This window comes from Akebia trifoliata, chromosome 12 (assembly GCF_017979445.1).
Source record: "Akebia trifoliata isolate Shusen 1 chromosome 12, ASM1797944v1, whole genome shotgun sequence".
Classification (NCBI taxonomy): Eukaryota; Viridiplantae; Streptophyta; class Magnoliopsida; order Ranunculales; family Lardizabalaceae; genus Akebia; species Akebia trifoliata.
Window position 1 is genome coordinate 29,897,795 of NC_141386.1, and position 15,331 is coordinate 29,913,125.

The 15,331-nt window shown below is 33.7% G+C and overlaps 1 protein-coding gene across 1 annotated transcript; it reads right to left on the reverse strand.

Annotated features, from left to right (window-relative positions):
- Positions 1 to 5,568: 5,568 nt before the first annotated feature.
- Positions 5,569 to 10,080, reverse strand: LOC147389390 (wall-associated receptor kinase 2-like). Its single transcript, XM_086419934.1, has 3 exons — positions 9,158 to 10,080; positions 7,395 to 7,577; positions 5,569 to 6,892 (listed from the first exon to the last, which is right to left on the reverse strand). The coding sequence occupies exons 1-3, from the start codon at positions 10,053 to 10,055 to the stop codon at positions 5,706 to 5,708; spliced, it is 2,268 nt and encodes a 755-aa protein (XP_086276060.1). The 5' UTR covers positions 10,056 to 10,080; the 3' UTR covers positions 5,569 to 5,705.
- Between the last annotated feature and the right edge of the window lie 5,251 nt (positions 10,081 to 15,331).

The following is a 15,331-nucleotide window of genomic DNA, read 5'->3' on the forward strand; positions in this document are numbered from 1 at the left end:
TACGCATAGTAATAACATAATTAGGAGACAGTACCGACACATTTTTCTTTCTTGTATGCGCGTTGGTCTTTATTTATTTATTTATATATAAATTGGAATGACTTCTTCTTGTGAAGGTACATGGCTAATTTGATCCACATATACATGTTTATGGAAATATTCAAAGTCTTATTTTCTCTGTCTTCTTTAATAACCTAAATTTCCTTGTTTTAAATATATTAAAAAAAAAACCTTTTACTTTTCTCCCCAAAACTAGTTATGATCTTCAACCACTTGAATAAAAAAAATTTACCCTACTCCCCTACTCTTCAACATTAAGATTATATCAATGTCCACTTTTAAATCTAAAGAAGGGGATAGAATTCTAGGTAAATAACCATTTCATGAGTTGACTATAATGAAATTTCGATTTTGGCTAAATGTTCATTTTAATTCTCTAAACATGAAATTCCAAATCGTAGGTTTTTCAAAGTGACAAATGTTGGTTCAAAGTAGGGAGATCGCTACGAACTTGCGAGATCATCACTTTAATGATCAGAGAGATTGCCACTTTGAAAGAAGGAAAAAAACAAAAAAAAAAAAAATAATCAGTGGTCTTATTACTTTAGACTAGTGAGATCGTCATTTTGAAAAACCTATGATCTTGCTCTTCATGTTTTGAAATTAAAATGAACAATTAGTCGAAATGAGAATTTCTTCAAAATGATGCAGAGATCATAGCAAAAGAATTTAGGGAACGTTTGGATCGTCAAACATCCAAGCATAAGACCTAGGCCCGCCCATGGACTCAAATGGACGATGAAGTTAGAATCATCCGAGGAGATCCATTCTTTAATGGAAACATCGAGATCGTCAAGATCCATGCTTCGCAATGGTGTTTTCATTTTTAGGTCTGATTTCTTTGTTTACTCATTTTTTTAGACGATTTTACTATTTTAGAAAATATTCATTTTGTTAAGAACTTTAGTTTTAAAAGTTAGAATCACGCACCGTCCATTCTACCTTACTTCTAAGATTATGTAGTTTATATTTCTATATTTATTTCATTTTTACTATTTATTATAATTTTTCTTATTTTTCATGTTTTTTCCCCTAAGAATAAGACTTTTTCTATAAAATAGTATTGTAACTCCAATACAGGACCAACTTTTGATTAATAAATTTATGTTACCAAAGAATTTTCTTTCTTTTCCAATTGTTTGGTATTGTTTGTGAATCAAAACAGGTTTTTGATGCCCAATTGTTCAATATTTTTTTAAAATCAACGAATCAATTGGAAGATTATTCTTTGCCTTATATCGCAAAAGTTGATTAAATTTTTAAAAATTTCTTTAGAATTTTTTTATGTAGAAGATAGTAAGATTTTTAATATAAAAAAATAAATCAAAATTTTTCTAAAGGGGTTTAGAAGAGTTTTAAAATGATGAATTGAACAAGATATTCAATAAATTAAAAATAATTTAACCATTGAGATGAAAGACATATATAGAAGGTAATTGATTTTGCAACAAAAAATCAAGGGCGATTGTTTTACTAATAATAAGGGAACCAATGCCATGAGAAAATAGAGGTTAACTAAAAACAGGTGGTAAGACCAACAACTAGAGTTTGCTCCTCTAGGTTGTGAATTTAAAATTGAGGATCATTTCTTAATTAAAATGTCACATGTGTTATGTGGGTCGGTGCATGTGATCATAGACTAAGTCTTGTCAAGTATAATCGAGAAACCTACATTGAGCCTATTCTATGGATTGCCTGATGGATCAGGTCCTGGTCCTCTACTAACGGGATAGTCATTCAATATTGAATGAGTCCCCTATTGAAATATTTTACTAGTCAATAAACACTTCAAAAATCAACTTACATTGATAATCTTGCAACCTCAATTTAATAATACAGCATTTTTTTTTTTATTAAAAATATTGTGAAAGTATGTGATATGGTCAAACAATTCATAGCTGTTACATTAAAGAGTCGCGGCCAACTCATTATTATCAGCGTATGTGACTTTATTCCCTTATTAGTCAAAATTACAGATAACTTTTGCTTTCAAATTGATAACAATCCTCATGACAAGTCTTCTTCTAATACAGTAAATGACCTAAATGCTCTCTTACATGATTTAGGTTCTTTCCAGAGCGGTGATCTGCAAACCGATTTGGCACCAAGCGAATCAGATAACATACTTTATATCAAAATAATTTGGATTTGATTGAGTAAATATTATTATTTTAGTCACTAGTATGAATGTGTTAAGGGCAGCGCTTGTAGGGTGTAGATCATTAATAATTCAGTGTAGCTAGTTTACAATCCTTCCAAGATCCGATATGGCTTATCAATATTTTGAAAATATTCGCCAAGTTGACAAAAATTGTCCAAGTCAATCTGATTTTTGTAATTTTTTTAATATTTATTTTAAATAAAATATGATATTGGGATAAAGCATCTTCTAATCTACCATATTTTACAAATTAAAAAAAAAAAAAAAATTGTATTTTGTAATATAAATATATCTTAATAAATTATTTTAAATTGAGTTAAATGCTTTATCTCATCCGAGGGAAAATGAATTGAGGGAGTCAACTTGATAATGGTAGGGACATGACCAAGTGGAATACCGAGTTTTAAAAGGGTGATCTAGTAGAAGCCCTCCCGCCCCCCCTCCCCCTCCCCCGACCGATTGCCAATGATATGATTTTCATCTGATATCCAACTCAATTTGATCCTAAAAAATATGATTCAGATCTAAGTTTTGATTTTTCAAGTTGGATTTAGATTGAAAAATACATATCTGATTAATTTTTTGATCGATTTTGGATTAACCACTATCCAAATCGATAAAAATTCGATTCAAATTAAATTTTCCATTTTTTTTCAAATACCATGCATATATATATTCTTATTTTATTTCTTCTCTCATTCGATTTTAGGGTTTGAGTTTTTCGCATCGTCTCTTTCAAAAGCATGATCCACAATATTCACTCGATCACAAACGGCACCGCCGATAGAATCTCCTTGCATGGACGATTAGATTTATCCTCTCTCTTTATATATGTAATAAAACACAACTAAGTTAGAACAATTGTATGTGACAAAAACGTCCCATCATCTACAGTTTTGTGGGTTAAACCTCCTATCAAGTTATATTGTCATAAGACCCAGTTTATTTCTTTTATTCTTCAGCTCTTCTAATTTTACTACATTTTCTCTTATACCCATTTAATCTACTTTACTATTTTTCATCTTTTATCCCTTTAATTTCATTTTTTTTAATAATACATTTTTTTTCAAGCTATATCTTGGGACCCATTTTATTTACTTTACTCTTCACCTCCCCTAATTTTACTATATTTTCTATCTTAACCTTTTAATCCACTTTATTATTTTTCATCTTTTATTTCTTTAGTCTCAAATTGTTTATAGCAGGTGTGTGAGTTAAACCTCCTATCAAACAATAGTTTCATACGATTTGTGCCCCTTAAATTTTTTTGGAGTCTCAACGGAGAACAGGAAATGAGGAAGTAACAATCACGGCAGCTTCATCGTCATCTATGAATGAACCAATACGGATCCGCTCCAGCTTCATCATCATTTGTGTTTCCCTCTCAAAGGGACAAGTCACATAGGGATATCTCAAATATTCACCAATTTGATAGAGGGGTGTGTAAAGCGAGCTTGGCATTAATTTGAAAACACGAGTGGGGATTCCTCGAATATTTTATCAAAACTAAGGTGGCAGCAATTAGAATTCATCAGCTTTAAAATACGGGGTATCTCACTTAATCATCAACATTAAGGAGGGGGGCTTCTAATCAGTATAAAAAATAAGGGTGGCCCCTTACTGGCTCCGCCCATGCTCACTAGCTTTGGAAAAGGTCTCCTTTTGTTTAGCCTGTTAGAACCCAAGCCCAAAAAAAAAATACAAGATATCCCACATGTATAGCAGGCTCAACTATACTGACCCAATTTCTCATTGATCTATAGAGTCAACTAAACCAACTACAAAAGCAAGGATTGTATAAATTGTGAAGAGATTGAGAATATAAGAATAATATGAAAGTGACACTCGAGAGAGAGAGAGAGATAGATATATATATATATAGGGAAATGTTCAGCACCCTAAGCTTTACCCTACACTTTAACAAACGTGTTTTATCTTACATGGGTTAGAAGTTTTGGAATGAGCTGATTTTTGGTGAGGATGATCTCCATGGTGAGGAGATCATCCTCACCAAAAATCAGCCCATCATTCCGAAATTTTTAGCCCTATGTTTACAAGTTGAAAATTTGTGGACCGTCCATTTTTTGTAAATCATTTTTTATGGGGTTAGAAGTTTTGGAATTTTTGGAGGATGCATAAATATATATATATATATATATGGGTAGCGATCCATGGCCAACAGTTTGGCAAACATTTTGGCAAACACATTTTTCAAAACATGGGTTAGAGGTCTTGGAATGGGCTGATTTTTGGTGAGGATGATCTCTACGGTGAGGAGATCATCCTCACCAAAAATCAGCTCATTCCAAAACTTCTAACCTCATCAAAAATGATTTACAAAAAATGGACGGTTCACGATTTTTCAACTCGTAAAATGGGGCTAGAAGTTTTGGAATGAGCTGATTTTTGGTGAGGATGATCTCCTCACCGTAGAGATCATCCTCACCAAAAATCAGCCCATTCCAAGACCTCTAACCCATGTTTTGAAAAAGTGTTTGCCAAAATGTTTGCCAAACTGTTGGCCACGGATAGGGACCCTATATATATATATATATATATATGCATGCATGCATTGTTGTGGCAATGACCCTATATATATATATATATACATGCATGCATGCATTGTTGTGGTAATGACCCCTAAAAATTGTGGGTTCTTGTTGTTTCACAACAAATTTCTTTTTTTTATTTTAAACCTAACCTAACTCATGATCTCTAAAGGGCATGGTCTCGAAAGGGCCAAGTGTCATGTGGACCGCTGTGTCAGTACAGGTGGCCCAAGTGGGATACCTTAATCCTGGCGCTCTTAATGGTCCTTTGCTTCATGTAACCTTATTCATATACATCTTTATTATGATGAGAGAAAGGTAAATGTTATGTTCTACATTAATTAATGTTTTTAAATTACAAAAGTACATTTACATTAAATTGATATATTATAAGAGAGAAAAGTGACAAATAAATTGTTAGCCTGATCCACACTATTTAAATAAGAGAGAAAAGGGAATTTTCGATGACAAAAAAGAAATTTTTGGTAGCAAAAATATGAAAATTACTATTTGTACAATTTTGGTAAAATAAAATATTTTTGAAAACAGTAAATTACCATTTTTAAAAATAAGATGTACACCTTACCGTTTTGTTAAATAATCAATATGTCATGCATGTTTTGGTAAATTTGCCTTTTTTAACTTGAGTATCTTTCTTTTTAATCAACTTTGCACGGCCCAATATTTATTGCTTGCAAAATGCAATGTTATGGCCTTGCTTTATACTTCAATCAACAGAACTCATAAAACAACATAAATTAAAAAACAAAAATTTTGTAGCGTCTAATACTGTGTTGCCTCTTCGCAAACCATCACATACTTGTCAATGCTTAATTATTAGTTTCTCTCCATCCATGAATGCTTAATTACAAATACAAAGGCACCATACATGAAAACTAAATTTTCTCAATCATATGCACATACATGCCACCATGTTAAATAGTAAAAATCTGAGGAAAACCCTTCTTCTCTTGATAGGACGACTCACTAAATGATGCTCCAAATTCAACATCAAATGCATTCACAAAGCTACCTTCATTACCTGGTTCAGCCTTTATATTAGTTTCGGAGGGACTCTCATGCGACCTTCTTAGCTCATCTAGCAGAGAAGCAACTTCTTTCATAGTTGGCCTTTTTCTGCCTTTGGACTTCAAACATCTCCTTGCCAGTACAGCAAATTTGATTAGCTCTTCCTCCATCCCTTCTCTCACCACTCTATCATCCAAAATCTGAAAAAGTCGATTTGCTTTCATCGACAACATGAAATATTGTCTTAAATATCTCTCTTCATCACTTCTAAAGTTAGATACTGGTTTTTGCCCAACTAACATCTCCACAAGAACTACCCCAAAACTATAAACATCACTCTTCTCTGTATATTGCCCTGTTTCAAGGAACTCTGGGTCCATGTATCCTGGAGTCCCTTGTAGTAGTGATGCAGTTAAGTGAGTTCTTTCGTCGGGAATAGACCTTGAAATCCCAAAATCAGCCAATTTTGCTTTGTAATTCTCATCTAAGAGTATGTTCCCAGACTTTATATCTCTATGAAGAATGGGTGTGGAAGCAGATGAGTGCAAATAAGCTACGGCGCTTGCTACTTCTGTAGCAATCCTTAATCGATCTTCCCATGACATATATGACATAGAGCCGTGGATATGATCGTAAAGGGTTCCATTGGAGACAAATTCGTAAACTAGTAATGGAACTTCAGCTTCTAAACAACAACCCAATAATCTTACCACATACCTGTGGACAATTTGGGAAAGAAGGCTAACCTCATTAACAAACTGCTCTATTTGATATTCTTCCATTGTTTTTGATTTCTTAATAGCTACTATTCCACCATCTTGAAGCATCCCTTTATAAACGGTACCAGAGCCTCCTTTACCGAGGATTCTACTTTCGTTGTAGTTGTCTGTGGCCTTTTCAAGTTCTTCTTCAGTGAAGATTTTGGATTTCAGAATACCAACTTCATTGGAAGACATCTTTTCTTCTAATAGAAAACCACCATTTTGCTTAAAGAATTCTTGTTTGCGTTTGATGAGCTTTCTTTTCTTCAGCTCCAAAATCAACAAGTAGCAACACCAGATTAGAAATATAATAAGCATTGATAGGCCAACACCTGCATGATACCAAATAATAATAATGAAGAAAGAAAAATATACAAGAGCCTTTGTGAAATAGCTATTTTTGTAAGTCATAAACTAACTCTAAAATCTTGGTCTCGAGGTAATATTTCAATCAGAGAAAAATTGGGACTGGAACATTTTGGGACAGTTCCAAACATTCCTGAGATCAATGTTTCATTCTAATCTTGGCCAAAACCGAATGTCTGGGACAAAATTACATTCCAAAACATAATGATCATAACATAGCACTAATTTGAAAAGATTGATGGATAGATTCAATGGAATTATGAAGTGACTTGACAAACAAATTTGAAAAGAATCAGTTTACCAAGTTGACTTCTTATATGCATTGAGAACTCGACGAGTTAATTGTGTTATGTTTTAACTTGTTTTAGAAAACAAAATAAATATGATTTTAAAATTAAAATACATCTTCTACATGTTAATGGTATAGAAAATCATAGATTTTGCAGCAATAAGTGTGGGGAGAATTACCCAAAAAGATGCCCATATTGTTAAATGGTTGAGGTTCGGCAATGCAGCCACTTCCATTTTTTCGACCATCACCGTGTGAACCAGATGGGCAGGTGCAGTTATAACTTCCATTTGTATTAACGCAGGTGGCCTTCGTGACACAAAGAAGTGTGCTTGGATCCAGATCCACGCACTCGTCAATATCTAAACCAAAAATCATTTTATCATTAGCAAGGCAATATAACTCAGTTCTTCATATTAAGCATGGGAAGGGTTAGATACGAGCTTCACACTTAGAAAAATGAATAATTTACCAAAACGGTAGAGTTTTTGAAATTATTTACCAAAACAGTACACTATTCAAAATATTTCCGAAAACGGTAATTTTACCGTTTTCGGAATTAATTTTTTTATCAAAACGGTAAAAACAGTAAAATGTATTTTTTTTATACCGAAAATACCCTTTTTTTTTGTTTTACATATGTATTTATAATTTTAACCTTAAAAAAAATGAAAATCCAACTTAAAAGATTCACTCTCTTTTGGTAATCCAACAATCATATGTATTTACAATTTTTTTTTACCAAAATCAATTTTATTTTTGTAATTTAAGTCAAAAAATAAAAAAAGGTATTTTTGATAATAAAAAAATACATTTTACTATTTTTACCGTTTTGGTAAAAAAAATTAATTCCGAAAACGATAAAAATATCGTTTTCAAAAATATTTTGAATAGTATACCGTTTTGATAAATAACTGAAAAGTTGTGCATGTTTTGATAAATCTGCCTAGAAAAATTATGCCGAGTGCCAACAAATGGACATGTCATCGTAACTGTACTTCAACAGAAAACTCAAAAAGAAAAAATTAATAAATATATAAATAAAAGTTTTCAGGTATTCTCTTGCTAGAACTATAAACAAAAGGAAAATTAGTTTGATTAATTATATAAAATTGTTATAATTAAAGAGTCGTGATAATATGACACCCCCTTTAGACAAACGCACCCTATGCCCTCATCACAGGACCCTAGATTATTTGCATTGGGATACACAGAACGATAAATCTTCCTTTGTCTATCCCAAGGCAAATGATCTATGAATCTATGATGGGGGCGTTTGTCAGAGAGAAACGTCATATTTTTACGATTCAAGGAAAAATGGTGTTGAAATCAATGGATTAATGTAGTGCCCCTATTGACCTGGGTTTTGTGTGAAAGATGTAAAAAAAAAAAAAAGACCTACAGGCCCTTATCTTCAACCTCCAATCATAAGACATAACTATCGTTGATGTTTCTCCCAAAAATTGTCATATTCAAGCTGCTAACCTATAATGTAAAACCATTTTTAACCTATTCAACTTCACCCTCAACGTCTTCTCTCTCTCTCTCTCTCTCTCTGTTTTTCTCCTCCTCCCATCTCTCTCTCCCTCCCTCTCTGTTTTTTTTTTTTTTTCTTCTTCTTCTCCGACTCGGACTCCTTCGATATCTCTCTCCCTCTGTTATTTTTTCTTCTTCTCCTCCCTCCCACCCGCCGCCCACCACCCTTCTCTCTCTCTCTCTCTCTTTCTTCTCCTCTTCCTCCTCGCCTGAGATGTCAGAATAGTTGGAGATGAGAGGTGTGCCCTTTGACATGGAGTGCCCACAATAACTTTTAAATTTTTAAAAGTTCCCCTAAAAATTGGAGGACCCTTAGAATTTCTTGGCATGTCCATAAAATTTCCCAATAAAAAAAAATATTGAAAAAAAAAGAGATCATTTTAATATACTAGGTGGCCGGTGATACCTTGGCATCCTTGAGGAAGATATGGGTTCCCTGTGTAACCTTCATTGCAGGAACACTTATATCCGCGGATACCATTATCTGAGTTAGAGCACTTGCTGTTTCTTCCACACGCGTTTGCTGATGCTTCTTCACAGGTCGTGTCCCCTACCGCCCAATCAAAAACAACCCGAGGATTAAAATTCATTTCCCTAACGTTGCCGTTCAAAAAATCTGACTTGGAGAAATGGAACCATTGTTCATCAGCCAAGAACGCATAACTACACAACTGATTATTAAGACTTAAGGGCGTGTTGGTACTGGTAATGCTACCGAGAGAAACAAATAACGTTTGTAGACCCTTTGGGATTGAAGTCTGGCAGCATCCCATACCGTCACAAGATCCGTCTATGACACTATTTGAATCGTCACAAAACGACACACATCCATTCATCATAGCCATAGTGTCGTCATTGTCACCCATGAACGCTATGCTGTTGCATCCGGTGACTGTGAATTTGTTCCGGGTGTGGGAGAATGTGAATGGAGATCGTTTTATGTTTGTCCATCTTTTGAACTCAACAGTCGGTGTGCCAGATGGATCAGTAGTATTTTTGCCAGATTGGTTGTTACAATCAAAAGTCGTCCAAAATAACACTGTTAATTGCCCTTCAAGCGATATATTTACAACGGGAAGTTCGTGAGGAAGTTCGTAAGGATATAAAAGAAACAATTCAGAGTTATTGCAAGCTAATTCGAAGCCTAGGCCTGAGTAACACCTTTCATCACCGATGCCAAATGGATAAGGAACGGGGATGTCCCCGCATCTATCCGCGCACCCTTCCTTTGCTATTGTTGCTGCTGCTGCTGCTGCTATGTCTACGCATAGTAATAACATAAGTAGGAGACAGTACCGATCCATTTTTCTTTCTTGTATGCGCTTTGTTCTTTATTTATTTATTTATATATAAATTTGGAAGGACTTCTTCTTCTTCTTTTTCTTATGAAGGTACATGGGAAAGCGAAACGGTGAATTTGATCCACATACATATGCTTATGGAATATTCAAAGTCTTATTTTCTCATTCTTCTCTAATAAGCAAATGAAAAATAACCTAAAATGTCCTTGTTTTAAATATGTTCTCTCCAAAACTAGTTATGATCTTCAACCACGTGAATTAAAAAAATTTACCCTACTCCCCTACTCTCCAAAATTAAGATTATATCAACTACTTCCACTTTTAAATCTGAAGAAGGGGGTAGAATTTTTGGTAAATTACCATTTCATGTGTTGAATATAACAAAATTCCAATTTCGGCTAACTGTTCATTTTAATTCTCAAAACATGAAAATCCAAATCGTAAGTTTTTCAAAGTGACAAATGTTGGTTCAAAGTAGTGAGATCGCTATGAACTTGCGAGATCATCACTTTTATAATTAGAGAGATTATCACTTTGTAAGAAAGAAAAAGAAAAAAAATAATTAGTGGTCTTGTTACTTTAGACTGGTGAGATCGTCATTTTGAAAAACCTATAGAGGATAACTTAAAATGGGCGGCCAGGACTTTAGACTTTTATCATGACCTTGAGTTATTCAATATTGAATGAGTCCACTATTCAAATATTTTACTAGTCAAATAAACACTTCAAAAATCAACTTGATTAATAATCTTGCAACCTAACTTAATAATACAACATTTTTTTTTAAAATATTGTGAAAGTGTGTTATATAGTCAAAAAATTCATAGAAGATGTTACATTAAAGAGTCGCCGTCAACTCATTATTATTAGCGTGTGTGATTTTATTCCCTTATTAGTCAAACTCACAGATAACTTATGCTTTCAAATTGATAGCAATCCTCAAGCCAAGTCTTCTTCCCATACTATCGTAAATGATCTAAATGCCCTCTTTTATTATTTGGGTTCGTTCCATAGCGGTGATCTGCAAACTGATTGGGAACCAAGTGAATCAGATAACATATTTTGTATCAAAATAATTTGGATTTGATTGAGTAAATATTATTATTTTAGTCACTAGTATGAATGTGTTAAGGGCAGCGCTTGTAGGTTGTAGTCATTAATAATTCAGTGCAGCTAGTTCACGAGTGACTCGTCCAAGATCCGATATAACTTATCGATATTTTAAAAATATTGGCCGAGTTGACAAAATTTATCCAAGTCAATCAGGTTTTTGTAAATTTTTTAATATTTATTTTTAAATAAAATATGAAATTGTGACAAAGCAGAAACGCACCACATATATATATATATATATATATATATGAGTCTCATTCGGCACCCAACCATTTACCCAACAATTTGCTCAACATATTTTGTTCTACATGGGTTAGAAGTTTTGGAATAGGCTGATTTTTGGTGAAGATGATGTCTATGGTGAGGAGATCATTCTCACCAAAAATCAGCTCATTCCAAAACTTCTAACCCCATCACAAATGGTTTACAAAAAATGGACGGTCCACGATTTTTCAACTTGTAAACATGGGGTTAAAAGTTTTGGAATGGACTGATTTTTGGTGAGGATGATCTCTACGGTTCCAAAACTTCTAACTCGTGCAAGACAAAACATGTTAGACAAATTGTTGGGCAAATTGTTGGGTAAAATGGTTAGGTGCTAAACATTTCCATATATATATATATATAGGGAAATGTTCAGCACCCTAAGTTTTACCAGACACTTTAACAAACGTTTTTTGTCCTACATGGGTTAGAAGTTTTGGAATGAGCTGATTTTTGGTGAGGATGATCTCTATGATTAGAAGATTATCCTCCCCAAAAATCAGCCCATTCCGAAATGTTTAGCCCCATGTTTACACGTTGAAAAATCGTGGACCGTCCATTTTTTGTAAATCAATTTTGATGCAGTTAGAAGTTTTGGAATGAGCTGATTTTTGGTGAGGATGATCTCCTCACCATAGAGATCATCCTCACCAAAAATCAGCTCATTCCGAAACTTCTAACCCATGTAAGACAAAATGTGTTTGTTAAAGTGTGTGGTAAAACTAAGGGTGGCGAACGGGACCCATATATATATATATATATATAAAAGTTGTATTTTGTAATAAAAATATATCTTAATAAATTATTTTATATTGAGTTAAATGTTTTTCTCATCCAAGGGAAAATGAATTGTGCGAGTCAACTCGATATTGGTGGGGGACATGACGAGACAGAATACCTAGTTTTAAAAGGGTGGTCTTGAGTAGAAGCCCCCACCCCCCTCCCCCGATTGATAATGATTTGATATTCATCCCATATCCGATTCGATTCGATCTAAAAAAACATGATTCAGATTGGATTTAGATTGAAAAATGCATATCCAATCAATTTTTTGATCGATTTTAGATTAACCATTGTCCAAACCAATAAAAATTCGATTCGAATTAAAATTTTCATTTTTTTGTCAAATACCATATATATATATATACTTATTTTATTTCTTCTCTCTCTCTCTCTCTTTATATATGTAATAAAGCACAATTGAGTTAAAACAATTGTGTGTGACACAAACATCCCATCATCTATAGTTTTGTGGGTTAAACCTCTTATCAAGTTATAGTGTTATGAGACCCACTTTATTTCCTTTATTCTTCAAGTCCTCTAATGTTATTATATTTCCTCTTCTACCCCTTTAATCTACTTTACTTATTTTCATCTTTTATCCCTTTAATCTCATTTTTTTAAATAATACATTTTTTATCAAGCTATATATAATTTTATTACATTTTCTCTTCTACGCCTTTAATCTACTTTACTTATTTTCATCTTTTATCCTTTTAATCCCATTTTTTTTTTTAATCTTTTGTCAAGCTATATCTTGAGACCCACTTTATTTAATTTATTCTTCACCTCCCCTAACTCTACTATGATTTCTATTTTATCCATTTAATTCACTTTATTATTTTTCATCTTTTATCTCTTTAATCTCAAATTTTTTATAACAATTGTGTAGATTAAACCTCCTATCAAGCAATAGTTTCATGGGATTGGTGTCCCTTAAATTTTTTTGGAGTCTCGACTAAGAATAGAAAATGAAGAAATAAGAACCATGGCAGCTTCATCATCATCTGTGATTGAACCGGTACAAATCTGTTCGAGCTTCGTCATCATTTGTGTTTCCCTCTCAAAGGGGCATGTTATCTCAAATATTCACCAAGTTGGTAGAGGGGTGTGTAAATCACCTAAAATTTTGAGAGGGAGGAGGGCAAAAAAAAATCAAAGCGAGCTTGGCATTAATTTGAAAACACGAGTGGGGATTCCTCGCAAATAGAATTCATCTACTTTAAAATACGGGGTATCTCACATAATCATCAACATTAAGGAGGGGAGCTTCTAATCAGTAAAAAAACAAGAGGGCGGCCCCTTACTGGCTCCGCCCATGTCCAATCGCTTTGTAAAAGGTCTCCTTTATTTTGCCTCTTAGAGCCCAAGCCCAGAAAAAAAAAATACAAGACATCCTACATATATAACAGGCTCGACTATAGTGACTCAATTTGAAGTTACTCATTGATCTATAGAGTCATCTAAACCAACTCTCCAGTAAAAATTGCCTTTTTTTTTCATTTTCTGATTATGGTACTACTAGAAAAGCAAGGATTGTATAAATTGTGAAGAGATTAAGATATATAAACGGACGTAGGGCTTAAAATTCTATGAATTTAAAGAGAGAGAGAGAGAGAGAGAGAGAATTTTGCATAGTTAGATTTGAAATTTTACATTTTGCGGATCAATGGCCATCCATTTTCAATCTTAGATTAGGTAAGAAAAGAAAATTCTTTTATTTTTTTAAAACCTAACCTAACTTATGATCTCTAAAAGGCATGGTCTCGAAAGGGCTAAGGTCTCACTTGGACCACTGTGTCAATACAGGTGGTTCAAGTGAGATACCTAAATCCAGGAGGCGCTCTACATGGTCCTTTGCTCCATGTAACTTTATTCATATACATCTTTACTATGATGAGAGAAAGGTAAATGTTATATTCACATTAATTAATGTTTTTAAATTATAAAAATACCCTTACATTAAATTAATATATTATAAGAGGGAAAAGTGACAAATAAATTGTTAGCCTGAATCCACACTATTTAATCTCTCAAATTATAAGGGAAAAATCAAGGAATTTCGGCAAGGGTTATTAAGACATGTCCCTCCATGTTTTGTTCAATATTAGAGACACCCCCACATGTTTTCAAATTGATGATATGCCCCTCACCTGGGTTTTGTAGGAAAGATTAATATATAAAAAATGGCCTACAGGCCCTTGTCATCAACCTCCACGATGACCCATGATGTTTCTCCCAAAAATTGTCATATTCAAGTTGTTTCCCCCACAAGAATTTTTAAAAGTTGCAAGGGCCTAATTCAAATTTTAATATATCTTGAGCTTGCACTCGTTTGCCCCCCACTAGAATTTTTGGAAGTTACCCCACGTAACCACGTTTGGAATTTTCAAAAGTAGCCCCCTCAGTTTTTTGGGTTTCTAAGAACCCCTTTATTTGATTAATGTTTGAGATGTCGACTGTGGTTTCCATAATGAGATACCCATTTGAGTCGTGATAATCTGAACTATGCACGTGGCATACTCAATCGACTTACCTGATATGATAAACTCAGAAATCGTAGATCTGCTTTCCTCGCAATACAAAACCACACCTTTTTATAGGGAACCGTAATTTTATATCCCGAAGAGAGCAAATCTACGATTTTCGAGCCTATCACGTAAGGTAAGTTGATTGAGTATGCCACGTGCCTAAGTCAAATTAGTGTATCCATTTTTACCTTGTTTTACTTTCTTTTTAAATAATTGGATATCCCTGTAGATAGTGGACTAGGCCCTTATATGAGCTTTTGCCCAGTCCATAGACCAAAGTCTTGTCCAAGGACTAGTCCCGAGGCACATGCAACACCCGCACATCACACACACCAAGTGAGGGTGCATCCTCACAGGTGGCCCTTGAGAAATTAATGCTCATACTAGGTATCGAACTCACGACCTATAGGCATTAACAATTTATCGGTTTGAAATTTCTATTGAGCCAACCTCTCAGGGGTTTTTCACCTTGTTATCTTACTTTCAAAATGATTTTATACCTCAATTTTAAGTGTATATGTGAGATACCCCTGTGTTATTAAACTGATGACAAACCCTACTGACATTTGTTCGGTGCAGATTATCAATAAA